This window comes from Numida meleagris, chromosome 19 (genome assembly GCF_002078875.1).
Source record: "Numida meleagris isolate 19003 breed g44 Domestic line chromosome 19, NumMel1.0, whole genome shotgun sequence".
NCBI classification, from domain to species: Eukaryota; Metazoa; Chordata; class Aves; order Galliformes; family Numididae; genus Numida; species Numida meleagris.
In genome coordinates, this window is record NC_034427.1 from 8,182,539 (window position 1) to 8,209,065 (window position 26,527).

A 26,527-nucleotide genomic window follows, 5' to 3' on the forward strand; every position below is an offset into this window, starting at 1 on the left:
GCTCATGGCCGCGCGGTGCCCTCTGGGGCGGCGCCTTTTCCCGAGCCTCCCCGTGGCGCGGCTCCGCGCCGCTCCCTCGGTCGCTGTCACCACAGCGCACAGCTGCGCGTTGCCCCCGCGCTCCGAACCGAGCTCGGTTCTCAAAGCGCTGTTCCCACGCGATGTCCCGAAAAAACCGTCTGCTTAGAGGCACCACCCAAAGGCGCCCACACAGAATCCTTCTCTCCGTGACAGCGTCTCTCGCTTGCCGGAGTCTGCGTGTTATCATCTGTCACGTCTCTTGCTCGTGGCTGTGTACTGCAGTACTAAAAACGCGTGCCTGTTGTAACAGACTCCAGAAGCAAGTCACAGGCACAAGAATACTCTTCTAGCTCTTTAAAAAAATAAATAAATACATAGATCTGTCCTGTACGAAGACCTCATTCCCCTCAGGAAGTTCAGAAAACAAACCTTTTTCCCGCCTTCCTTTACTGCTGTGCATTCAATGATGGCGTGCACGGCCTGGTAGGAGGAGCGGCCAATCTGAAAAGCGCATCCGTGACCCCAAGGAACAAGATGAGAAATGCTGACAGCAGATGTGTGCACGCTGGGCTCAAAACACCCGTTCCCCCTAATCCTGCAGTCTCCTGCACGGAGTATATTATAACCTTTTTTAGAAGTAATGATCCTTCAGCTTATACTGCTCTAGACGGAACACAGGAAGCTGACTGCACAATCCAAGTTTTGGTAGATTACTATGAATTAATTAAAGCTGAGATTTAAGAAATAACATCAGGCATTGAGCGTCTCTCTGTGCATCTTGCTTTTGCCACTGTATTTGCGGGAGGCAGCATTTACTGTTCCTCAATCCCAGATTCCCCAAACTGATCCGTGACAAAGGAGTGCTTCCCAGAAGAAAAAAATCAAACTCTCAGCACGTCTATTTCCCAGCAGTGAAAGGCCTGGGAATCCGCAAGTGCCGTGAATTTAGTCTTTCTGAATTTCAAAGTCAACATGAATTGCTTAAATATTCTTCCCTCCAGGTGTTTTTGGTGTTAAATCTGCAAAGGACAAACTTCCTAATTCAGGAAATCTTCAGAATAAATTAGGGCATGGGTTAGAACTGAGAGAAAAATCCTAAGAACAAACTTTCATGTGCTTTTCAGAACAGCTGCACCTAGGTATCAATTAATAATGGTGGTATCCTGCTAAACTTCATCTTTTTTGGGTGGAAATGAAACCATCAGCCTCTTGTGGTGGCTCATCTGGCTTGCTTAGCAAAGATAGCTAGGAAATCATGGATGCACACACACTGAAGAAACAGACGAAATTTAACTGTAGATGTTTATTCTACTTACAGTAACAAAAACCTGTGACCTCCCATATCTTAATGTACAGTGCTATATTTTGCCATATAAAATACAATTTACAGAAATTTCTATCAAGTAAACCTAAACAAACACACTTGCTTTTTGCATACTTTTATGTATGTCTTTAAATTAGAAACATCTCATTAAGAAAAAATCTTACACCATAGTAGATGTTTGTATTTAATAACACCTCTCTGCATTTTAACATTTTGTTTACAGGTTCATATTACAATCATTCCAACCAGCAAACCCGTGACGTGTGAGGACCTGTAAGACACAGCAATATGAACTGTAAAACCTATGGTGAGATACATGACATACACGCTACTTGTAATGTAGAATTCAAGATGCAAATGTTGGTAGGAATCTAATTTTACATTTTCAAAACTATTTTATAAAAATATGAAAATACTTAAGCAACTATTAATTTATGTAGTCAAATCGTAAACTAGCAGGGTTTTCTTATTTCATCCTTAAGAATTACGTACTTGAAGAATACATGAAAAGTAGCTGTGTAATGTATTTCACTGTAAAAACTTTTCCTCCTGAATCATGACATCAGGTATTACCGATCTCCTTTCCAAGCTTAATGCATTTATACCATTTTCATTGGACAGTCTTATATACAGCACCAGCAGGGTCTGACAAAAAAAAAAAGTGACTTTTTTTTTTTTCCAGGAGCAGAACACTTTTAGAGTGGAAAGTACAAGAAAATGGAGACATTGCTTAAACCTCTGGCAGAGTTCTGCAAAAAGAAAACAAAACCCACAAAATGCCCCACATACAAAGAAACAGACGGAATGGTCTGCCCAATACAGTCCTTTCTCTTTCCTTTGGTATCCCCATTCTTTTGGAGTCTTAACTCTTTGCCAGTAGATGTCTGATGTTTTTAAAAGTTTTGCTGGTCATAAAGGTGCTGCTCTTATATGCTCTTTAATTACAGGTTTGTAAATATGTGGGATTTAAAACTCCTCACCCTCATGAAAAACTTAAGTCTGCCTTGTTTTTTCATTGTACACTTAACAGATGGATATCAAAACACAAAATAACTGTATATTGAAAGGAAGATAGTGCACTTTAAGCTTATAACATTCTGTTTCCAAATCCTCTGTCAAATAATTGGTAACACTGTTCTTCTGCAGCCTTCTCCTAAACACACATGATCGCTGCGTTGTAAAGAAAGACAGCAATAGTGGACTCCTTTGTTAAAGCGTGTGCTGTAGGAACAACTTGGACATCAAAATATCACATAAATGAGATGTAAAGGTATGGCTCCTAAGATTTTGATTAAATTCTCTTATAAAATTACAATTCAAGTTACTGGAAAACATAACTTTATAATTTTAAAAAGCAATATGCTCTTCTTAGACTTTTCCCATTTCTGTACCGTAAATGGAAATTTTAAGATAAAGATGCAAGTAGAAAAACAAAATTTCAGAACAGGTAACGCTGTGAATTTTTATAATAAAAACGTTATGCACAAAATGCAGCAAGTGAAAGTCCAGTATGTTCTTGCCGTTTACATATTTGAGTATTTTCATTCACAGTTTTTCAAAAAATTACTAATTTGTCAGTACATTTCATAAGGCTAGATTTACAACAGCACTTTTGTAAAGGTGAGAATATACAGTATATACAAAAGACACTGACTCAGTCCTTGCTATGCTGTAAAAGTATCTTATTTATGGAAAATACAATAGCAGTCATATTTCTATGACTGATTAGTGGAAGATGAAGCTTCTGTCTCTGTCGATTTCTGACTTTCCTTAGGTGTTTCTGGCTTCATCTCTTTACCAGTTTCCCTGGTTTTGCTCCGATCTTTCCGATCTCTTCCTCTTTCACGATCTCGATCTCTCTCTCGATCTCTTTCTTTTTCCCTGCTTCGATCCCGGTCCCTGTCTTTATCTCTGTCACGATCTCTGTCTCTGCTTCTTGATCTCTCTCTGTCACGTCTTCTGTAGGATTCTCTCTCTCTGTTTCTGGCTCTGTCTCGGTCTCTGCTTCTTTCCCAGTCTTTACCATGCTCGGAATCTTTGTCTCTGTCTTTGTTTTGGTTTCTGTCTCTGTTTTTATCCCATTCCTTGTCTCTGTGTCTCTCCCAGTCCCTGTCTCTGTTCCAGTTTCTGCCACGGTCTCTTTCCCAAGGTCTGCCATGTTCGCGATCCCTTCGTCTTTCCTCAAAGGTTCTACCTTGTCGATTATCAGTTTGCTGAGGCTCTGGCTGATCTAAACCCTTGTCTTTATTTCCTCCCTCATATCTGTCTCTCTGTCTCCCTTCAAATGTCTGGCCTCTGAATTCAATATTTTTGCCTTCTCGGAAGTCAGATGCTGACCATTGTCCTTCTGACTCAGGCCCTTGTCCAGAAACACTGGAAAGAGATGCAGATGGCCCAGCCTCCTCCCACATCTCTTTTCTGTGGGCTGATAGATGGCTTGGAAGGTCTAGGAGTGGTCTTGGGCTTGACTTCATGCTTTGTTGTGACTGACCTTGGAAATGAAATCTAGAAGAGGGAGGTTCGTTTTGCTCTGGAAACAGTGCAGGTGAGGGTCCTCTTGGTCCTCCATACTGAGGTGGTGCTGGACCTCTCTGGTTGGCAAATCTGGGTGGGGGACTCCCTCTCCGTTCTTCAAATGGCTGTGGCAAAAGTCCTCTTGGGCCAGGTACATGATTTGGAGCTGGACCTCTTTGCCCTTCAAATTGATTTGCGTGAGGCCCTCTTGGTCCCCCAAAATGACTAGGGGCTGGACCTCTTGGCCCTCCAAACTGAGGGCCTCCTCTCTGTCCCTTAAACTGAGCTGGTGGAGGTCGTCTTTGACCTCCAAAAGGAAAAGGTGAAGGTCCTCGGTTTCCCATAAACTGAGGTTGATCAGATCCTTCAAACTGTCCTGGAGGCCTAATCATCTCATTGTACTGGGGATCTGAGAATTCCCTTTGTTCCATGTGAGGCTCCATATGATCTTCAAACTGAGACGGTGACATTCCTCTTGGAACACCATAAGATGGGGCAGGGCCCCTATTATCACCAAAAAGCTGAGATCCATGCTGGGAAGAAAATAAGGGAGGGATGGGACCCTTTTGACCTCCAAATCTTCCAGGGGCTGGTCCTCTTTGCCCATCACTATTTGGAGAACCGTGCTCTTCTGAGAACTGTGGTGCCGGCCCTCTAAAATTAGGTCCATGAGGTCCTCCAGGTGCATTGTGTATCGGTGGTTGTGGAGGTCCTCCTTTCTGCCCAGACAAAGAAAATGGAAGTCTGTTTTCTTCAAAGTGCTGTGGGAGAGGCCCACCCTCACCCTGAATTGATGTAGACTCAGTTTGTTCTACAAATTGATGAGGCTGAGGGTTTCTTTGTTCTTCATATTGCAGTGAAGAAAGACCCCTCTCCGGTTCATAGTGACCACCTACGTTTTCCTGAGAAGCAAACATTGCATTTGAAAAAGAATCTCTTCCTATGGCTTCCTTTGGCTCATTTGACCACGACACTTGATGCATATCTTGCAAAGACTGACTGTCATTTGATGTGGAGAAATTAGGCTGAAAACATGTAGTCGGAGGTGTTGGAAGCAGCACTTTGCGTAAGGGTTTGGATGTAGAGGGTTCGCCAGGAACTGTTTGACTCGCATTCTCCAAATTAACTTGAGCAGTGTTTTCAAATTTGCTACTAGATGCCTCTTTCTGTGACACTGTACAAGCCTTTTCACTTGAAACCCAGTTATCACCAGTATAACTGAGCTGAGGAGCAGACATCAATGTATTATCTTCCTTACCAAGTGAAACTGACATAGCACTTGGAAAACCTGCCGAAAGAATTTCTCTTGCAGGTGTCTCATTCTGTACTGCCTGTGGCTTTATTCGTGCTTCAGCATTGTCATTTATTTCTGTTGCCATTCTTCTGGCTTGCCGAGGATCTCTAGTCTGCCGTGGGTCAGAGCCCTGGTTTAAAACTTGTGCTTGTTGATTTGAAGACGAAGGTAAATCTACTTTTTGTGAAGCTTGCTGGCCCTGTTGGAATAATTCAGTCTTTATTAGGGAAGATTTTGGTGGTGGTGACATTAAAGCATCAGACACTGAAAAATGAGCCATTGAAACACCAACAGCTGCTCTTTGTTGTCTGAGGGCTTCTTCTTGCTCCTCTAGTTGCCTTTTCTGTTCTTCTATTTGTTTGTTTAATTCTTCCAACATTTTTTGCTGTTCCACTAAGGATGAGGATGCAGACAAATCAGGTACATATGAAGCAGATGTTTCTGTGGCACTGTTTTTAGCATCTGCATACATTTTGTTAGGTAAATCATCAACAGTAACTTTTGCTTCTTCCAAGATAGTTTCATCTTCTGGATCATAGGCCTCATCCTCTAGTACTGCTGTACTACTCGGCTTTTCCACACTATAAAGTTTTTCACTTTCACCTGTCTGCATTTCAAAAGCTTTCTCAGGATCATACTCTTCCTCAGGATCGTATGGTCTGTCATCTTCCTCCTCTTCTATAGCTTTGTCTTTCGACATCTGTCCAAACTGTTGTACAATGGGATCTAACAAAGGAACAGCTGCCATACCTCCCTCAGCAGCTGCCTGAGCTTTCTGATTTGAAGACTGGGCAGTTTCAGAATCCTTAGCAAGAGGTTCAAAAGACTTCTTTTTGCCAAAAAGTGTCTGCAGGATGTGCTCAAGAGGCGTGGCAGTTTTTGAGGATGAAGAATGTGCAGCAGTAACGCTTGCAGAAGCAGTAGCCGAAATCGGTGGTGGTGCAGTAGTTGTGGTTCCACTTTTAATCGAGGACAGTATTTTTAATACTGAAGGTGTAACTGCTGAGCTTTCTGGAATGGGAAGCGGGGGTGGAGGCGGTGGAGGAGACCCGGGTGGTGTTGTACTTACAGCTGAGTCTCCAGAATAAAGGGTGTATTTTGGAGTTTTCTTTTCTTGAAAAGAAGCTGTTGGCCCCTTTGAGAGCTGCGATGGTTCTGCTTCCTCTTGCAACTGAATCCGACTTCGCTTTTCCTCTATTTTGTCTGGTTCTGTGCCAGTAGCGAGACGTTTCCCTTTCTGACAGATAACTAATCCAAGAATTAAATTTGGACGCGATGATTCAAGACCTGAAAGAGAACACAAAGATTGTATATATGTAAAAACTATTTTTATCAATGCTTTCAATAGAAACTTATTACATTATGTAGTGGCAGCTACAAACATCACAACAATAAATTCTTTTGAATTTCATGTGATGACTTACTGGCAATTCTATTAGTCCACACACATACGTATCTACATTTCTTTACTATTTATATACATATTCATATGTAATAAGAAATATTTTAATCCCTTCCTTGACATTTCTCTAATATTGTAGTAACAGGAGTAGCAAAGGAGACTTTGCTAATATTGCTGCTGTTCAAAAATTAAAGGAAGTTCTCATTTTTGTATTATTACTTTTATTCTTGTCCACTCCCACTCCCTAATCAAACAATTCCTGTAAAATAGTCTGTAAGTATGTTGTATACACAGAGATATTGGACAAGCAATCTACCTCTCTTAGGGCAAAACTGGGATTTAAGAAGCATAGCTAAAGAAAAGAAAATTCTAGTGCTATTAAAAAACCTTCCTTTGTTTTCTGCTACAGAGAAAGCACACGGCCTTGTTAAACTTCATAACAATAATAACCTCAAACAAACTGTGTTTGGAAGCAGTACTGAAGCTTGTAACTGACTCCATTTTTTTTTTCCCAGCTAGATGTCATTTTTAAAATACATTAAGAAGTAGGGAAACCAATAACTAATATACCAAACCAGCATGTAAGAGCTTAAGCAGATATGAGTTTAGCGTGTGGGAGAAAGGCACACTGGGTATGTTTGCTTTCTCTCCAAGAAAACATTTAGTTGGGTATGAGCTTGGCATGCAGAGGGCAAGTTGATTTTTAACCCTCTGTTGTAGGATTCAGTTTGATGCCAGAGGCACTGTGAGCAGAACTGCTCCACTGTGAAAGTGCCTGAAACGTATACCCAAAAATGACCAGAAAGTTTCTGGAATGAGGGAAAAACGCAAACATCCATACGTCTGTTTCATATGATTTTGTTTCTTCCCCTTACATTCACAATTCCCACTGGCACTTGTGGAAAATAAGTATGACCAGAATAAAGGGCAGGGAATTAGTCCTTTAACATGCATTTAGAGGCATACGTAGTAAAATGGTATGAAGAACGGCTTTCCTAACTTCTGGATTTAATGACCTTAAAGAATCTCTTTCAGGGTCTACATTAATTACAATTTGCAACCAACTAGGAAGCAGAAATATAAAAACACAAAACAAATGGCAAAGTAACATTATATTCAGTGTGGTTATATGGTAAGGAATCTAAAACCTACACTGCTCCTTCTAAGCATGAACCTGTCAGAGCTTTAAAAGCATAAGACACATATTTATGTATATCTTAGTTGTTCTTACTAAACAAAACCCTCTGCTCCCTAAGGAACAACTTATACCACTGAAAGCTTCTTGATAACAGCAACTAACAAACAAAAAAACCAACAAAAAAAACACCGAAATCCCATAGAATTTATCTGCAACTATCTGTGACTAACAGTCATAAGTATGTACTTTCAACGAAACGAATGCAAAGCTTTAAGGGGAGTCCTAAATTTACTAATTAGAAAATTGTATCAGCTGTTTCTATGTAACTGAATTTATACTTGCGTTTAATAGATGTCATCTCTTCTAAAATATGGTTGCTAAGTTTAAACTCAGAAACCATTAAAATGAGATTAGCCTGTTTTTAATTGAAGCTTTCTAGGTGAGAAGATACCATCACGTACAGATTAACCAGAGTTACATTTTGACAAGGGAAGTCAAAATTTCTTCTTCTGTGAAAGTTTGTACTGCAAGAACTATTTACAGTCTGCTAAAATAACACCGCAAAACTAACATTATTTTAAACCTAGCATATTCAACATTTGCTATATATTTCATTAAGCCTTAACTTTTGTTAACAAAGCCTCGCCCCCATCATCATCAGTGCTTGCGTTTCTTGTCCTCAAATCTTACTTCATTTAAACCTTATTTTCCAAAAATGTAACTGCCATTAACAAGGACTGACATTTTTTCAAATGCCACACATTAACTTGAAAGTCTTATGAGATCTCTTCACAATCGAGGAACAAGCTCTCCTCTGAAATGGTGCTCTTCTGATTGTAACTGGTGACAACACAGCGAGTCTGTTTTGACCACGTAATGGGGAGACCAGCACAATCCGGACAGGCACTAGAAGCACTCTTTACAAAAGGCCAGAAAAAAATTGAGGCCAATCTAAATTTTGCTGGAGATTTCCTATCAGAAATAGCTCTCATTTTAAGCATGGTGAGAGACGAGAGTAATGAAATTGGATTGAATGTATTCTAGATCCATAGTTGATTTCACAGTTCAGTGTTTGAGTCTGACGTAGTTCTGTGGTTGAGAGGGCGCTGGATGTGCTGCTTTAAGTAATATTTTCCAGTCTGTAGTACATATTATTTCCTATTTGTACATTTAAAATCTCAGTGCCATTTTTTTCCTCCAGACATAAGATTTTGGTGTTCCTTAAGTGTTGCCAATTTTTACTTTCTTTCATATTTAGAAAAACATACACAAAAGTAACAAATACATGAAGAAAGTGAACTGGCTATGTTAACCAGAACTAAGACGTGCTAATAATTTAGTACGTACACAAATCTGCCACCATAAGAGGGACAGGGGTGGCAAAATGAACAATGAAAGCAGGAAGGACAGGAACCAAACAAATAATTATCTTCAGTGAGTCCAAGATTATCTGGAAAGGACCATATGAATTCTTGGCTCATCCAATTACAAATTCATTCGCATCCTTTGCCTAAAACCAGTTCAAGCAGTTCTGATCACAATATATTACATACGTATTCATTCATAACCTCAAGGCATAGTTCAAAAGGCAACTACAGTGGGAAAAAGACTATCCACAATGTACAGTCTGAATGGGCTCGATAGCTAGGTACGGCTCACACTGTCAGTGAATTTGCTTTAGGTTTTTGATTGGTATGTGAGCAACGACTCCACATTTGGTCAGTGTAGACCACTGCAGAGCAGCTCACAAACCTGTCTTCTTCCCAAAATTCCTAGCAGGCATTCATTGTTCTTCTGTCATTAATATATTGGTTATTTACTTTTACACAGAGACTTGTGATTTACACACCTAATCACAGCACACATCTCAAACACTGAGTAATTAAAACAAGCAGGTTTCAAAAATCCATCAGATCATATATCTAAGCAAAAAAAATCAGTTCTGAATCCCTGTAAGAATCAGAGATCATCACTAAATAGGGTAAAATTTAAACACAAGTCCAAGACAAATTCCAGTGGTAAGTTAATAACAGCTACAACTTAATCTGTTTTGTTTGTCACACAATCATAGAATGGCCTGGGTGGAAAAGGACCATAATGATCATCAAGTTTCAACCCTCCTGCTGTGTGCAGGGTTGCCAGCCACTAAACCAGGCTGCCCAGAGCCACATCCAGCCTGGCCTTGAAGTCAGAGAACAAATCCTTTTTTTAATTATTATTTTGATACTGTAATTTTACATGGATATTAAAAGTTTGGCACAACCCAGTATCTAAATTCATTCACTCCAAAGTGATCAAACAGGAAGAGCTTATTCTGGATGGAAATATAGAGTAGAATGCTGATCTTCCTACATCTCCACATCCATAAACAATTTTCATAAACAATTTTCATGATCCATAAATAGGTTAACTCCCTATTTTTAGCTAATAATGAAAATGTTGGCTGAAGTCTCCAACTACTGCTCAACAACTATCTCGCACAAGCCAACATTTTAAGCGCCGCAAGCTAAGCTGGCAGAGCTTTCAGTGCTAAATTATTTATAAAATATTTAACTCTTTCTGTATTTGAAGTCTACATGCTGGTCTTATTGCTACATCCTGTAACTAAAGCCATTAAAACATGATACACTAAATATCAGCATTGGATATATATTTGCTTTTCTTGCCCTTAAATACATTTTTTCATAAAATCAGTTTTGCCACATTTATATATATATAATGGCTACATATTCTATCTAGTTACTTGTTTTTTTCCCATTTGTTGCAATTTTAAGATACTCTAAATAGCATGAAGACATTTCAGGCCTTCATACTGTAAGAAAACACACTTCCAGTTTTAAACTGTCAGAAGAGATATCAACATTTGTGGAATCTCCTTTGCTGATATATGAGTTTTCATTAAAATTTGTCTATGTTAAACATATACGGTACGTGCTAGATTTCCAGTATTGCCAATAAAGCCCTCAATAAATCACTTTCTATTGGTAACTACAATTGATCATACCTTCTTTTTTTTTCCATGAGGTACTCTGACATCCACATATGAAAAGCGCTAAATAACTTAAGTGTGTATGTGAAACAGAAAAGTAAATTCACATACAGTAGACTATCACACAAAGACAACGTAGAGTATCCCACAGATACTCATCATATCTGAGATGATGTAAGTAAATGTGAACTTTCTTCCATTTTCCTCTGCTTTTAAATCACCCATGTCAACGTTTTTGGAGATCTTCTATGTACTACAGCAGTTCAGAGGTCCTCAGTTGCGTTCCAAATCCAGTTCATCAGAACAGGAGAAATTCCTAATCCATATGTGCCTGATGGAACTGGCTGATACAGCAGGAATATCTACTAACCAGGACTTCTGGAGTGACAGGGTTTTATTGCCTTCTCCCTCCTCCCCCCTCCAGCCATATTTATCAACACATCTGCACTGTCTACAGGATAATGCTTTTAAAGCACTTTCAAGTCTGTTAGAAGGCACACGATTAAATTTAAGGAGACAATGACCACTTTGTTTAAAATATTTTTATTGAGTATAAAAAAGAAAAAACGGTGAATTCCATCAGATGTCATTAGAGAGTGCAGATTACATGTATTTTATGCTATGGTTTTAATACATACACAAAAAGCAAGAACAGCTTACCTGATTTTTTCCCCCATATACTGGACTCTGGTTTTAAAATATGAATACAACTTAGCACAACCACGAGGTAAAGCCTTCTACAGAAGATGTCAAAAAGAGTGAAGTCTAAGTGGGTCTTCCATTACTTAGAGGTCTCTACACCTTTGGAGCCTTGCATCTATCGCAGTGCTTTAATACAATTTGCCTATAAATGTGGATTTCAATTTGCCTCAAACACGGAGAAAATTCAAGCCAACTATTACTTCCAGTAATTTTAACTATAAATAGAAGAATGTAACATAACCCACCTATACCAACTACTGTCTGCCACCTATCCAAAGGAATATGATTTCCCCACTCCCACCAAACCAACTTTCAGAAGTCAGTGATTCATCTGGTTGGCTTTACCAATCACAGAACACTTCAGGCAGCTTGAGCATACCTGCTGCATGGAGCACAATGCTGAGCAGCCTAGCGGCCAATATTGTGAAACCGCTGTAAATGTTACCTTCGTCTTCACAGACTTCTTGACTCCTCTGAGGGTTGAGTTTCCTGCTTGATGTAAGTGATAGCGCATCTTTTGCAGGGACCTAAAGCTCTGTGGATTTATGGGTTGCTGAAGGGAGGGTGGGTTTATTGATTTTTTCTTTGCTTGTTTTTGTCATTGTTTGGTTGTTTAATATAGTGACTGTTCTATGTACTCAATTTTATAGCTAAACACATGCTCCTAATAGCGTGTATGGAACTTGGTAGAAAGGCTATGTGAGTTTCAGACTATTTTACTTTGAGATGGTTGACTTAGCAACTTTTCCTTATATAAGCTGTAAAAATGTTTTTATATGAAATATATACTTTTAATAACAAGTTAAACATTCAACAACTTGTCGTTGATTCTTGCTTTGTGATTTTACCTAGCGTTTAACCTCCCCTATGTTTTGTGCTTACCTGGTCCCTCAAAGGGCAAGAGTTTGGAAGGAATTGGGTCCTTAGAACTCAGTGGGATCAGGTAGAGATCCTTGACATGTCTGTTGTTATTAGCTACAACACCAAAACGACCACGACTGCTAAAATAGGAGTAGAGAGAGATATAGGCCACTTCTTCTTCTTCTGTGGCAGGATGGAAACGAATCAAACACAATTCCTGTAATACAAAAGCAAAGTGGAAAAATTTAACCTGTAAATTCAACCATGTATCAGCAAATAAAAAGGTAAATGGCAAATTCCAGGGTTAAAAATATGCCATGTATTTATTGATCGACTATTTTTTTCAAGGGATACTCTAGCTTTAAGAGAATGCTGTTGTTCAATTCGAAACATTAAAACAGAATTAGGCTTGTCATTTTCAGAAATACCAATTACTTATGTATCTTACTTCAAGCTATCCCTCTTGAGGTTCTGAATACTCAAATAATTATAAAAAAAATGGGAAAATCGTAGTTTCATAATTATATCTGTACGTTGTGCTTCAGTTTTACCACTTCTGAAGTGGTTTTAATAGTAAAACTTAATACATACACTTAATGATAATGTTCTAGTCTTTAACATTTGAATTTCTGTCTTCAATACTGAATACATAATTGTTTATAGTCAATCATTAAAAAACAGTAAGTAATATGAAGATTTAACTGCTGTGTAGGGGAAAGACGATCAGCAGCTTAGTAGGCAAAACTGTTTCTTGAATAGATCAAAAATTTCAAAGCAATAAGTGGTGTCAGTTGTTTTCTAGGTTTGACCCGTGCCAGTATTTCCTGTTTATTAACTTATATTATCAAAAGTTGTCATTTTTCATTGCAGTATATTTCTTCGGTGTTTTGCAAAGGATTTTAAGTGAATACCTTAGAAAGCGAAGATTTGAGTTTGCCAACATAATCCCAGACTGTCTTCGGTGAGATCCTCCCACCAATATGAATTGTATCTGGTAAATCCTAAACAAGAAGTATTACATGGTAGTATAAGCCAAGAGACTATAGGTTCAAAATCGCACAGATTGCCCCATCCCAGAAGCCCAGGGGATAATGCATTATTATGTTTTAAGTGAACTTGCGCATACACATTTCCAATTTCAACCAGCTTATTTCCAAATCTCAAGGTGTTAATTATGGCACGTTGCCAAACAAAGATAGCAGTGGAAGGTCAAGTACTTTTGTTCACCCATCAGCTAGTCCTCAGCTTTGTTTCATAGGACAGCTGTTATTTGTAATACAGGTCTTCTCTGCACTTCTAGTTTATTACAGTTAGTAAAAGGACAATATTTTTAATAAATGGCTAAAGTATTTTTAACCGATCACATCGGTGATCCATTTGGTTGTGAGCAGAAGAAGACACCTATTTTAAAACACTGGCTATAGAACTTCTTTTCAAAAACTGAACCTGAAATAAAGCTATTATTCCGTGGTAGATACTAACGTATATATGTATATGTTATTTTATATTAAATTATAAATTATATATTAAATGTGTATATACATATTTAATAAAAGAAGTGAGAATTCGTCACAAATTTGTGAGGAATTTAAAGGTTTTTTTTTTTTTCCTTAAGCTACTGATCCTGTTTCTAAAGGGATGCCAATTACCACTGCTAGACTTCCAATATAATATACACAGTGACAACAGCTTTCCTGGCAACTGGAATTGCAATACATTCTGAACACATAAACATGTCAGTGCTAACCTCACTAAGATAATCAAAGCACCCGGAGACAGGATATGCTTTAGTGACAAATTTGGCCACACTTTGCATGTTAATAAATCCTTTCCAAATGGTGTTGAGACGAGAGAGGAAGAGGGAAGTGTCGCCGTCTTGAGGTGAGCGTGGCTCTGCAGTACTGTAAAACAAATCCAAAACAGAAAAGTTACAGATCACAGTAACAATGCTCCTTTCCTTTTTCTTTTCTTGACTCCTCCTAAGTAACAGAATCCTTTGTAATTGCTTTGTTAATGTTTTCCATTAACTAGGTATTAATGGGAAATGTGAGGAATAATTGAAAGTAAACTTGTAGCTACAGACAAGCAAAAAGATGCTGAAAGATATGATGTTTACAGAATTGGGTTAGCACTGTAACTACTGTGATCCTGAGTCTATAACAAACAAATCTGAATTACGCAGCTCCCACTAAGTGAGACAACAATAAGCATCCGAATGAGAGAATCTCACATTTGGAATTGGATATCAACAAAAATATTTTAACTGCAGTTCCATGAGCATATCATTTGCAATACTTATTTGTTCTATTATATATATATATTCAGAATATATAAACAGTCTACTTCCTTTCAAGCTGATCAATTGGTTAATTTTAATTTATATTCATAAAGTCAGATGTAACAGTGTTTTATTTTCATATTTTTTTTAATAGAGGATGAAAATCTGAAATACCTTTAAACCATCTCTCGTATAAACTCGCTTCCTATACTTGAATTTATATGCAGATTTTAACATCAAATACTTATAAGTTTTATTTCTCTGTTAAAACACATCGTAGAATCTTTGCTGTCAATATACACTGATGCTCAGAAAAAAGTTACCAATGAGAGAAGGTAAATGAGGAGATGATTAACGTGCCTTTTCATTACTGGCAGAGCAGGGTGAGAGGAAGAGGAGGATAAACAAACTCTGAAGATAACTAGGCTAAAGATTCAGTAACTTAGCTTACTATTAAACATACGCACTTGATATTGGGTAACTGATGAACAGCTAAGTATCTTCGATCTGGTGAAGACGATGGTTTTGTTAATATTGATTTGGGGACAGTCATAACTGGTTTTGACGTTTCCTGCTTTGATTCTCCCACTGAAACTTTCTCAGATGCAGGACCAGAACGTGGGGCTGTAGCTGTAGTACCAGAGGAGCTGCCCAAGGCTGTCCTAGGGTCTCTACCAGAAACTGTTACAGTTGTGACAACTCCACCAGCACAAACAGCAGGAAGAGCTGAAGCTTCTTCAGATACGGAAGTGACAGTATTGTTCTGGACTTGAGTCGTAGGAACATAAGATGTTTCTAAGTTTGACTGGGAAACTGCTTCTGCTGCAGGTTCAACATCAGTTTCCATTGCATCTTCAGATTCTGCCTCTTTGGCAGGCTCTGCTGCTGCTGTTGGTGCAGAACTTTCATACTTTGGCTGAACTTCTGGTTTTGATTTTGACTCCACCTTTTTAACAGAAGCTGTTGACTTTGACTTCTTAGCTGGTACTTCATCTTCAGATGCTGAAATCTGACCTATAAATTCATTTAAAATACTTTTTGTTAGTATTTAACACTGAAAATGTTTCAAGAGAAAAACAAACATGCAAACAAAGCTCTTAAGAATTTCTCCTAACTTCACACGAAGTCAACACGTAGATACCTGTACAAATTTTGCAGTTTAGATCAAAAAGATGGGCTCGGTGCTGACTGGTTGTATCCTTCAACATACTGCTAAAAACATCCAGAGAAGGAGCACTGTTTGATTTTGGTACACTTCGTGCTGACTCTTGCTGTTCCTAGAAGCGAACAAAGAACATTCTGGTTGATCATCAATTTCAACCATAAAGGAATACTTTGGAAATGTAATTAGCTTTTTATGAAAGGAAAACGTTCACAGCACACCTACTAGGTAATATTCTTACAGCTCATTGAATCAATTTGCATTTCTGAGGAAAAATTTGAGGCCTTAGTTACCATTTATCTCCCTTGATGTCTTCATGCTAAAGCAACAGCTAATACTTACATCAGAATCAGACACTGGTGGAGAGTCTTCCATAGTTAGATCAGGTGCATGTTCCCGTTTCACAGCTGCTTTCTTGACCTCATGTGATTTTTTTCTTGACTCTATCACCTGAGAGAAACAAAACCACTTCAGTAAGAAGACTACATATTTATTTTTTAATTGCATCCTGTACTTCCTTATCAATTGGCTAACAGAAGAGAAAAAGCTTACTGAAACTTATAATTATTCCTACTTCGTTAGGAAGAAAACAGTAATGTGAGTGGTAAGGACTGGTGAACCTGCTTTTAATTCAAACTAAGGACATACTGGAAAATTGTACATCACTTACTGCTTTGGCTGGTTTCTCTTTCCATACAGACAGTTCTTTAGATAAAAGTTCTTCTGGTTTCATTCTCACTAGTTTTGACAGTGAGATTTCCCCATGAAGAACACGATGAAAAAGCCCCTAAAAACAAAACACACACAGTTGCTGCGCTGAAGAGAACAGTTAGATAATGAAAAAGATATGTAGTATTGAACTATCAAAACATGTTTGGATTTGTTAATTCCCTATTAAAAATACCAATTAATTATAAGTAAAGTTGGAAAGGTACAGCAACCAGAAAACAAGGATGAAATAAACACGAAGTATGAATTTTCCTCATTACCATAAATAAGTCAATTTAACTGAACAGTCATTTCAGAAGTTGAATGGCCACTCTGGTTTTATACCTATTTCAGAAATCAGAGGATAAAAACCCACAAAATTTAAGTGTTCTCTAGTCAGTGTTTCCATTTGCAAAAGGTTTTTTCCCTTTTAGAAGAGAAAAAATCATGTACAGAAGTAGTATTCAATATATACTGCAGAACGTCACAGGAGGAAGAATGAAGTCAATATTTAAGAACCCCATTCAGTGAATAAATATTCCACTCCAAAGGCCCAGACTTAACAAATATGCATAATCCAACTGACGTTCTATTCCTACTAGATTTTTTTTTTCTTAAGATTTGAAGAGATTAAAAATAAGCTTGTCCTGTATAATTCATTAGTCTCTATCTTGAAACTCATAATGTCCAGGACAGACTCTGACACATTAAAGAAGTAATAGCATATTTCAGTACATTTACTGTTTAAGGAAATTCCAAACCTGATTTTTTGGGTCCTTGAGATTGAACATGATGCTACGGTATTTACTCTTGTATCGGTTGTCCGTAACTTGAAACAAATTAAACATCTCCTTCTCAATATTGAGTGCTACTTTCCCTACTTCACTCTCTGTCATGACCAGATCATCACTATCATTGACTCTGTTAAAAACAAGAAAGGGTACGTGCATATATGTTAGGCATGAATCTTCAGGTAGCATTCAAAAAAAATAGTTTTCAGAGGAAGGAGCTAACTTGAGCTCCTCAAGCCCCAGCAGGGACTCAAGTCTCTTTTAAAACACATCTCAAAACCAAATCCTATCTCAGGACCTCAAGCTGCGAACTATGGCAATCTCTTGTCTTTGTCTACAGGAGACATGAAAGACAGCCTGAATGAGCTAAGGTCAGCCTCTGCCACTGCTCCTGGCAGCAAAACAGGGCTTTCTGTCATGAGCTACAGAGGAAGCCTAAGCTCTTGAACTTTTATCTCAGACTTCCCACTGTGAGCAGCATTTCTAATTCGGAGACGCTACCAGAATGCAGTGGTGTTCTAAGTCTTGACAGCTGACCACAGCTTTAACAGTACTTGTGGGAAAATGTCTCAGCATTCTTTTTTTCTTTTTACTTTTCTATAAATAAATAAGTGCTACAGTTACTAACTTTTCACTGTGATATTCCCAATACTATTTTTGCACCACCTCTACATCTGCAAACACTGCCATTGCCAGATTTTTAACTTCAGGTCACCTGCACTGTAAATGCTTGTGCTGCAATCTAATTCTTCAGGTGTAATTGTCTCAGCACAAACGGGATATTGGCTTTATTTTTTTTTAAAAAAGCTTTCTCACATGCACAGTGATTTTAGATCAAGATTTTTTTTTTAAATAAATTTGAAAAACTAAATGTATTTGCACTGATTTCTAGTATAAATTAAATCCCTCAATTTTGCTTATCAAGAAATAAAACTGCAGGCTAAACATTTACTTCCAGGTATAGCTTCTGATATAAAATAGGTGCTTTGAATTCCCACCTCTTCCACAAAATTTCTTTTAGGGACCGCCGAATATTTTGTCGAATCTGAGAGTTGGGCTGTGACTGGATAGGGATAGCCGATACTTTTGCTTGACTGCTTCCAGATACAGTAGGAACAGAAGATGGAGCAGGCCTTTTGAGGCCTGTGCCCAAACTGGAAGATGCAACTGGCTTTTTGGGAAGTGATGAGCCAGGAGGAGGGGCTGAAGGCTTTGAAGGAACACTGTCTGATGAAGGCCACGACTTCTTGGGAATTACACCTTTGAAACTCCCAGCAGGTTTCAGTGGCTGCTTAGTTAGTGACAAGCTAGAGAAGGTCGGGGCCTTCTTTGGAAGAAGATTTTTAGTGAGAGCAGATGTCTGTTTCTCTGCCGTAGATGTTGAAGCAACAGCTCTCTTCGATGCCCCTGTGTGCTCTGCTGCTTTGTCTTCCTTCTTTTTCTCTCCCTTTTGAGCTGTCAAAACAAAGAAGAAAGTACAATACTAAATACTTACGTTTCTAACTTGCTGTTTACAAAGACCATTTATCAATCCATAAAGAAGACTGTGAAATGACACCTGTGGAGAATAACTACTAAGGATACAAATTTTGGGGGAAGAAATTTGCCTTGAATGCTAAAGACAATATCTCTCGCCAGACTCATGAGGTTAACAGTTCCACATCGGCTGTACAGGTTGAAAACCTTATTCACACACTATGCAAAAAAATTGAAAAAGACACCACCTTCAAAGATTCCTGATTTGGATTTCATGATCAAGCTTCAAAAAAAGCCCACACTTTCACAAAGTCAATACAATCTGTATCTTACATTTAAATGGAAAAATTCTCATAGTAACTTGCAGAATCTTTTTATTATGGAGGTTGACTTGACTAGATTCCATGGGTTTGTGACTGAATTATCATGTCCCAAGCTTAGTATTCTTGAAGTTTAAGAAATCCTTTCTCCAGCTTATTAAGGAGCAAGAAAAGAGAGTCAAGTTACATAACACAGAAGTTGCTTAAAGTTTTAACTATGTTATCCATCTACTTGGTTGCTACCACAACTATAAACTACAATTAGATCTTCCTGTTCAGTTCCTAGCTGAACTCTAGACTTACAGAATTAAACATTAAAATTATTGCTCAGGCCGTGGCCATCTAAATCCCATCATTTCATTCACAATACCCAAAACTGCTGTTTAAATTATTATTATTTCTACCATTAATAGATAGATCGATAGACATAACGCACAAGACAATTTACACAATCTAAGAGAAGGCTCCAGTTCTAACATCTGGTTAAGTTAGACTTGCATGGGACACGAAGCCAAACATTCCTTCGGTTGCTGTTTCATCCATCCACTTTCTGGCATCAACAGGAACAATCCAGGATAACAAAATAAGCCAAAAACAATCCCTTGTAGAGCAAGTAAGATTTGTTCTACCTCAGCTTACCAGAAATATCATTTAGAAATATTAGGGTTACAGTGGGCCAGCCCTAACACACCTATCACAACAGTTCAAACAACGATGGGCTCTCAGTGACCCTACTTCCTCAAATAAAACACTTCCCATTAGAAAAGCCAAACTTACTCCCCCAGAAGTCTTTTTTCCCCTCTCACAAATCTGCAATTAACTATCAACCAATTAACACATTAATTTTTATCCAATGCTTTGAACTAGTAAGGGTTTGTCAATGGAAGGACTGATCTGGAAGCTCTAGTTGTGAAAAGCTGTATGCTTTCTGGAAAGGATTCAGAAACTTAACTTTAGACAACTTTACTGAAGACCAAATAGGTCCCTCTTCACCTTCCTCATCTGCTACAATGAGAGAAGAAATTATTAAGAAGGGTCCAATTTTCACATCTGTTCTGAAATAGATTTGAAATGGACAAAGGTAGAAGAACAGCTGTAAAGCCTGGTTCAATAAATCTCAGAACAGCATAAATTTTGAATGGAAATACAGACACAAAAGGAGAAGGTTTGGACTGATTAAGAAACGTAATGCAAATACTCCCTTGTGAATGAAACTGCCTCCTGACCTTTCTCTATAGTTCAGTTCCGACCCTGAACATTTGTGCACTCCTCCAGCAGAAAGAATGCTTGTAACAGCTTTGTTACATTGGCTCTTATCACAGTTTCACCACAAATACAGAAACTGGTGGTTCAGGTGAACTAAAAAGAAATGCTGCACCTGAACTTCCATTAGGCAAAGTACAGAAGTATGTCTAAACTGGAACACAAAGGGAAGAAGCTGGAAGACCCAGAAGCATCATTTACCCTGTGTTTCTTTTATTTAGTGAGTTTTTGTTTTGGAAAAGCGTGTTATCTCACTGAGTTTTTCAGAATGAAATTTATCTGAGGTGTAAAATGAAACAGCTACCAAAACACATCGAAACCTTCCAAAGAATGTGAAGATCTTACTCTCAAGTAGATTCTTATTCTCAGGCTATTCCTTAGAGTCCAGTTCAGTCACTGTCAGACTGACCACTGAGCTAGGGAGACTCTCAGCAGGACCCACGCTGACTTTTCTGACGTTCCTCCCCCCTCCCCCCCACAAAGCCTACCCCCATAACCCCACGTTATTTGTCAGGAGGTCTTCAGCTATCCCAAGAGGGATCAGAAACTACTGATGATAGGTTTGGTTTGGTCAAATTAAGCATCCGGAGCTAAAAGAGGTGAAAAGTCAACCTATCCAGCACTAACTACTGAAAAGAGAGAAGATGAATATCCAGAATTGTGTATGGTAAGTCTGCAGGAATTTGTCTACTTCTGTTTCCTGGCTTACTGCATCTTCTGCACAGACTTGCATCTCTTCAGTCAAGTGGGACAGCAGCACCTTTCTGTGACTCACTATGGAAGACAGGACAGCACAGCTCAGGTTTCAACAAAATGACCACAGTACAATTCAGTCCTCAGTGCTAAGAGCTTTAGTTGTGTGCAGCATAATTACAAAACATAAAATCCTAAAATTAGATTTAATACTCTATACTCTCCAGTGATTCGTTCAAATTAGTTAACAAGAAGCAGGCTGATAAAGCTAACTAAGCCACAGGCAAGATGTTGTGTTAATCAGATGTTGTATGTATTAAAAAAATACATTCATACTCTAAACCTTCCTTAAGTTCCAAACAAATACATCACGGGTAAGAATATGTATATGCAACATAAATAAGTGGTGCTAGTGCAAAGGTAGATTGAAATTCCCCAGGTTGATGGACAGCAGAAGCAGATGCACTGAAAAGGTTTCCAATGTAACACATATGCTGTTTTAGCCAACTGAGAACGTGCAAATACCTCAGCTTTGTGAAAGTCTAATGGTTTCACAAGCCAAAATAGTACCTCATACCAATTAACGCTGTCTACCTAACAGTACTTGACGGTACTGATTCCATGGACACCTCACTGTATTTGAAAGTTATTAAAATGATGTGTGTGTTGACAACAAATCATGCGTACTTAAATCCTGTGTATCCTAGTAACCTGCAATGGCAGCAGATTAACCTTATCTTAAAAGAAACTCGTATCCCATATTGACTTTGAGAAAACAAGCTTGACCTATCGAGGTTTTGGCTCCACTTGCAGACAATCCAGCCGCACCAACTCACTCTGCCCTTGGACAGGTCTTGCAGTCAATGCACAGGAGGCAGGAGCCACAGCCGAGCACAGGGAGGGAGCAGGACTGCCTCTTCTGCCAGCAGCTCACCGCCCTATTGGCTCAGTTGCAATGTCAGCACAGCCCCAAGACTTGGGCTACGGCAAGTGCATGTTTGGGAAAGTTACGAGAAATGTGTACTCTTCCTGGCAAGCAGAATGTTAACATTCGTGGAATTTAATTTCTGAACAGATGTCACCGTTGCTCAGCAAACTGATGGAACGATAAGAACCAGGTATTCGCTCAGACCGCGAGTTTCAAATCACTTTGCCTTGTGGTTCATGAACAGCTTGAAGACACTCAATGCCTACTACACACAAGGGCTGCTGTGCTTTGTACTGTGAAGTTTTCAGTCCTTTTTCAGTCAGCAGCTCCAGTGTACCTACAATAAATGCTCTTAAACCAATTTTAAAATACAGACTACTACAGAACATTAGCTTATCCCAGACAAAAGATCAGTGCCAGAAGGAACCATCTGGTGACTCTTCCATCCAACGCTTCTGAATCCCTGGGCTGGTTGTCAAAAACCACTTGAAAAAAACCCAAACCCCCCAGTAAATTCCCATGTTCCCCATCCCGACTTGTGAAACACTTACACAGACAGCAACAGGATTCTTACTGACTGAAAAGAGGCACAGACTAAAAAGACAGAGGTACAGATGGAGCTAATGAGTCGGCTCATTGCCAGTGAGACCCAATGAGCACAAAGCTAGAAAGGTGTTGGTTTTTTCTGTTTTGTTTTGTTTTTAAGGCTTATGAAACAGTGTTACTGTTATCTTCACTACAGACATTACCACAATCTCTCCCACTAGATGTCATCAGATACAGAACACCTCCCCTAAGGAAATTCCTGTTAAAGCTAAGCCAACATTGCAACACGCAGCTAAGAATGAAACTCCTTTAAGAGGTTTATAACTGCCACATTATCTGCTGTGTTACAGATGAGCCTGTTGAAAGTCTGATGTTTACGTACACTTCTTTAAGGTTCAGCATTGATGTTTCAGCATCGTAACATGGGTTGGGTCCAATTCAAGAATGATTTCCACAATTTTCCGTGAAGGACTTGCAGGATGCATTTGTGCTGTAATCCCTCACCTGCATGAGGACATTGTGTTTTGCACCACCGCCAAGAAAGCTATCCATACGAAACTTTGTTCTTCCCCCAGTCTCTTCAGAATTTTTCTGCAGAGATAGCACTCAAGCCTATTTTGGGTCTCTCTTCTTCCCTGCTCAAACTTTGGAACAGTAGCTTTAGAAAGCCACTTCAAGATAACCACCACCCCCACACAGCTGCTATTTAAGTTATCTCATTTGTGACATGTTACTTTGCTGGAGACACTACCTAGTTATTCCAGTTTTTGAACACCTGCGGAAATGTGCTGTATTTTAACATTAACTGGATCACAGCTCTTTGAAGATTGTCAATTTCTTGCTCAAGTTGTAAGCCATGCTTTAGATGAACCACAAGCAATTGAGAAGTGTTTCACAATGAGTTTATAAGGCTGAGATTTAAAAAAAAATCTCACAACATATCGCAATTAGCAGTCCAGAACACTACTGAAGTTTTTCTTTTTTGTTAAAAGTATCTTGCAGTCATGGAAGTTATTTGCTACTGAGTATTTATGAGAAGTTTCCCTCAGAATTGAAAACCTCAGCACAAGGTTATTCATACACGGAATTGCTGCCTCTACCATCTAACACTGTCTAATATTAGATGTGCCTTCTCCCCTGCCTACACTAATGTGTTGGGTTCTTTCCCCTCCTCCATGATAGGATTTCCCTCAAAGCAGCACAGGGAAGATGGGATGACGGGTGCATCTCATTCACCTTGCTTAGAACTTCTGTCACAAAATACTGACAAGCAAGCAGGACATCACTAACCCAACCTAACCCCCATCACTAACCTCAACAAAACCCTGTCCTGCAGATCAGTGAGCCTCTATACACCACAGTGCAGAGGCTGCTGGAGCATGCATGGATTCTATGGATACTCTTAATTCTCCCCACTCACCAAAATATTTTAGAAAAAAATGTAAAAAGTCATTTTCAAACGTACGCACTGCATGCAGATTCTTGGAGCATTAATAGTATGAGAGCTGGTAGCTAACGTTCAATAATTTGAGAATTTTTGTAAAATCCCACAATATAATAAAATGCAGAAAGCAGTGCACAGCTACTTGTGATCCACCTTTTGAAGTGGATTATTATACCTGAAAGGATTTGATATCCTTTTCAGAAAAAAAAAATACAGCAAATTCACAATATTGGTGTAGTTTCACAGTTAATAAAGCAAAAATATCTATCAGAAGGTATTCTCCTGTGTAAAGGTTGAGCTGAGTAATTATACATTATCTCTTAAGGACTGGAAACAGCACTCGCCTTAACCATAGCTTAAATGTCTGATAGAAAATCAGTTGTGAAAAGAAGAATTTACTAAAAATAGAAAAGCAAACACCAGCATTGGCCTATGAAACAGTGAAGTTGCATATGGTCGTGCTGCTTCTTGTTCAGAGGTAGGCTGCAGCTGCACTATCTGTTTTTCTGTCCTATCACTCCACTGCACTGCAGCTGTCCATGCAGTCTGAACATGGCTCAGAGATTAAACATCTCACCCCATCTATCAATATTTAAGAGTTTAGGAACAGCACGTTCACCTTTCTAAAATGCTGAAAGGGAAGACGGGAAAAACCTCCCCAGCCAAATCTAGACCTGCTGTTCTCCCAGCAGCTTCTCTTCATTCAGAAGAGAAGTCATTCAGCCCATGTCTTGTACAAACTTGCCTCACGCAGCCGTGGTATGACTGACCCCCTTCTGAATGCCTAGTGACAGAAATAATCTCAGAGCAGAATGTAATCTCTGTACTCCAATGCTGTGGCTGTTACAGAACTTTAACCCATGAGTTTAGGTGAGATCTTTTGATGCATTACCTAACTAAAAATTGAACAAAATACATGGGTGAGCTGGTGCTTTAGATGTCAGCTATAAAGCACTCAACAATGGGAAGCTACTTACCAGTCAAGAGGTGCTCCTCATGTGCAGCCTTTGCAGTCACACTGCTGGGATGCATGCCTGACATCTGAGCCTCAGAAACTTGTCGAAGAGTCAATCCTGTTAGGTGCCACTGAAGCACCCTCTTGTGGCACTGAGCACTCAATGCCCAAGGCTGTGAAGGTGAGGTGTAGCTTGTAACTGCTTCTATTACACAGCCCTGCAATTGCTGCTCTCCTGAAGCTCGGGGGTTTTTTAGTTTGTTTTTGCCTTGTCATTTCTCTCAGATAGCTTAGCGTTAGTTCCAAGTCATTCAGAAGTGTTGAACTATTCTTAAACAAGTTTGGGTGTTAGTTTCCACTGCTAATTGCCTCTGAAACAACGTGGAGAACTCTGTCCATTTTCACTTTTAAGATCAAATCAAACGATACTACTAAAAACTAGCATTTAAGCCGTGTGCCTCCTGCCTTTTTTTCCTTCAAAAGCATTCATCCATTCTGATCTACACAAGCAGTTCATTATTTAACTGATTCTCTGTGCCAAGCCTCCACATTCAGGCACACAGAAGTGAATCTGCCATTAAAATTAATTAAATTAGGGAACTGACAGAAGGGGCTTTTCTGTAGTGGTGATTTGTTTGCATTCAATCAAGCCGGAACTATAGCTATCTTCATACAAATCTGAAACTTAGACACGCAATGCTTTGTTTTGATCTACATGAAATTATAATGATTTATACTAGTCAACTACTTCTGCATAACTATGTCAACTCCTGAGAGAAAGAGAGGCACTGTCCTTTGTTAAAAACAAGAGATCTCCTTGTTTTCAAGAACCTTTCCTGGATCAGCACCGTCATTCGTTGTAGGGACAGGCCATCTTCAGGTTCCAAGTTCAGTACAGAGATCAGCACAGCGAACCATCAGCACCAGCATCAGCAGCAATACTTGACTTCAAAGTGCAAGAGATGGTCTCAAAAAAACCCTTTTATTTGGGGACTAGCAGAGGAAGACCTTTTTCACCAGCTCTCCAGTCAATTGAGTAAGTTGATAGAACTAAAGTAATATTAGTAAAAGAACGCAAAACAGCAATAGAGGGTGGTGAGGTTTTTTAATCAAACTTGCATCACTTTCAGTTTTGGTGACAAGAGGTAAACCACCCTGATAGTCATAGCGCATCTGTAAGTTGTACCACGTGTCTCCCCCGTCCCCAACCCTTCCCTCCTGTGACAGTTCCTCACACTGAAACCAAGCATCCATTATGGCAATTCTGCTGGCATTCTGTCATCCAAGTGCCACAGGAGTGCTGGGTGCTTGAAAGGCACAACAGAAAATATGCTAGCAGCAGGGACCAGCCTTCCTAACGTAAGACACATGGTAAAAATCTTCAAGTGGCTGACAACCACAGGACAGATGTAACATACCTGGTAGAGCAGAGAAGGGGAGCTCCAGGAGTTCACAGGCAGGAGATGATAATTGCTCCCCAAGGACGCCACTGCTCCTTTTAACAGGCTGAGTCCCAGGGGATGTTGGCTTCAGCAGCCAATACTGGTCTGCCTCACTCCAGAGCCAGGGTTCAGACTGCCCAGCAGCCCCTGCGCCAGCACAGCCCCCACCACACTCATGATGCAAGTTCAGCACTGGAGCTGTGCTACACCAGACACTCCTGCTCTAGAATCTTTCCAAAGCCAACTCCAGTATGAATTTCTCAGCAGTTCTGGCAG

General features: G+C 39.2%; 1 protein-coding gene across 3 annotated transcripts in view; it reads right to left on the reverse strand.

The window, feature by feature from the left end:
• DIDO1 (death inducer-obliterator 1) overlaps positions 1,445 to 26,527 on the reverse strand; it is a 48,177-nt gene continuing 23,094 nt past the window's right edge. For all 3 annotated transcript variants that reach the window (XM_021417100.1, XM_021417102.1, XM_021417101.1), the window contains 10 exons: positions 18,183 to 18,639; positions 17,155 to 17,314; positions 16,356 to 16,472; positions 16,028 to 16,135; positions 15,665 to 15,800; positions 14,991 to 15,537; positions 13,993 to 14,146; positions 13,157 to 13,246; positions 12,267 to 12,462; positions 1,445 to 6,440 (listed from right to left, as the gene is read on the reverse strand). In XM_021417100.1, coding sequence (XP_021272775.1) covers positions 3,061 to 6,440; positions 12,267 to 12,462; positions 13,157 to 13,246; positions 13,993 to 14,146; positions 14,991 to 15,537; positions 15,665 to 15,800; positions 16,028 to 16,135; positions 16,356 to 16,472; positions 17,155 to 17,314; positions 18,183 to 18,639 — 5,345 coding nt within the window. In that variant the 3' untranslated portion in view covers positions 1,445 to 3,060. The remainder of the gene's footprint in view (positions 6,441 to 12,266; positions 12,463 to 13,156; positions 13,247 to 13,992; positions 14,147 to 14,990; positions 15,538 to 15,664; positions 15,801 to 16,027; positions 16,136 to 16,355; positions 16,473 to 17,154; positions 17,315 to 18,182; positions 18,640 to 26,527) is intronic.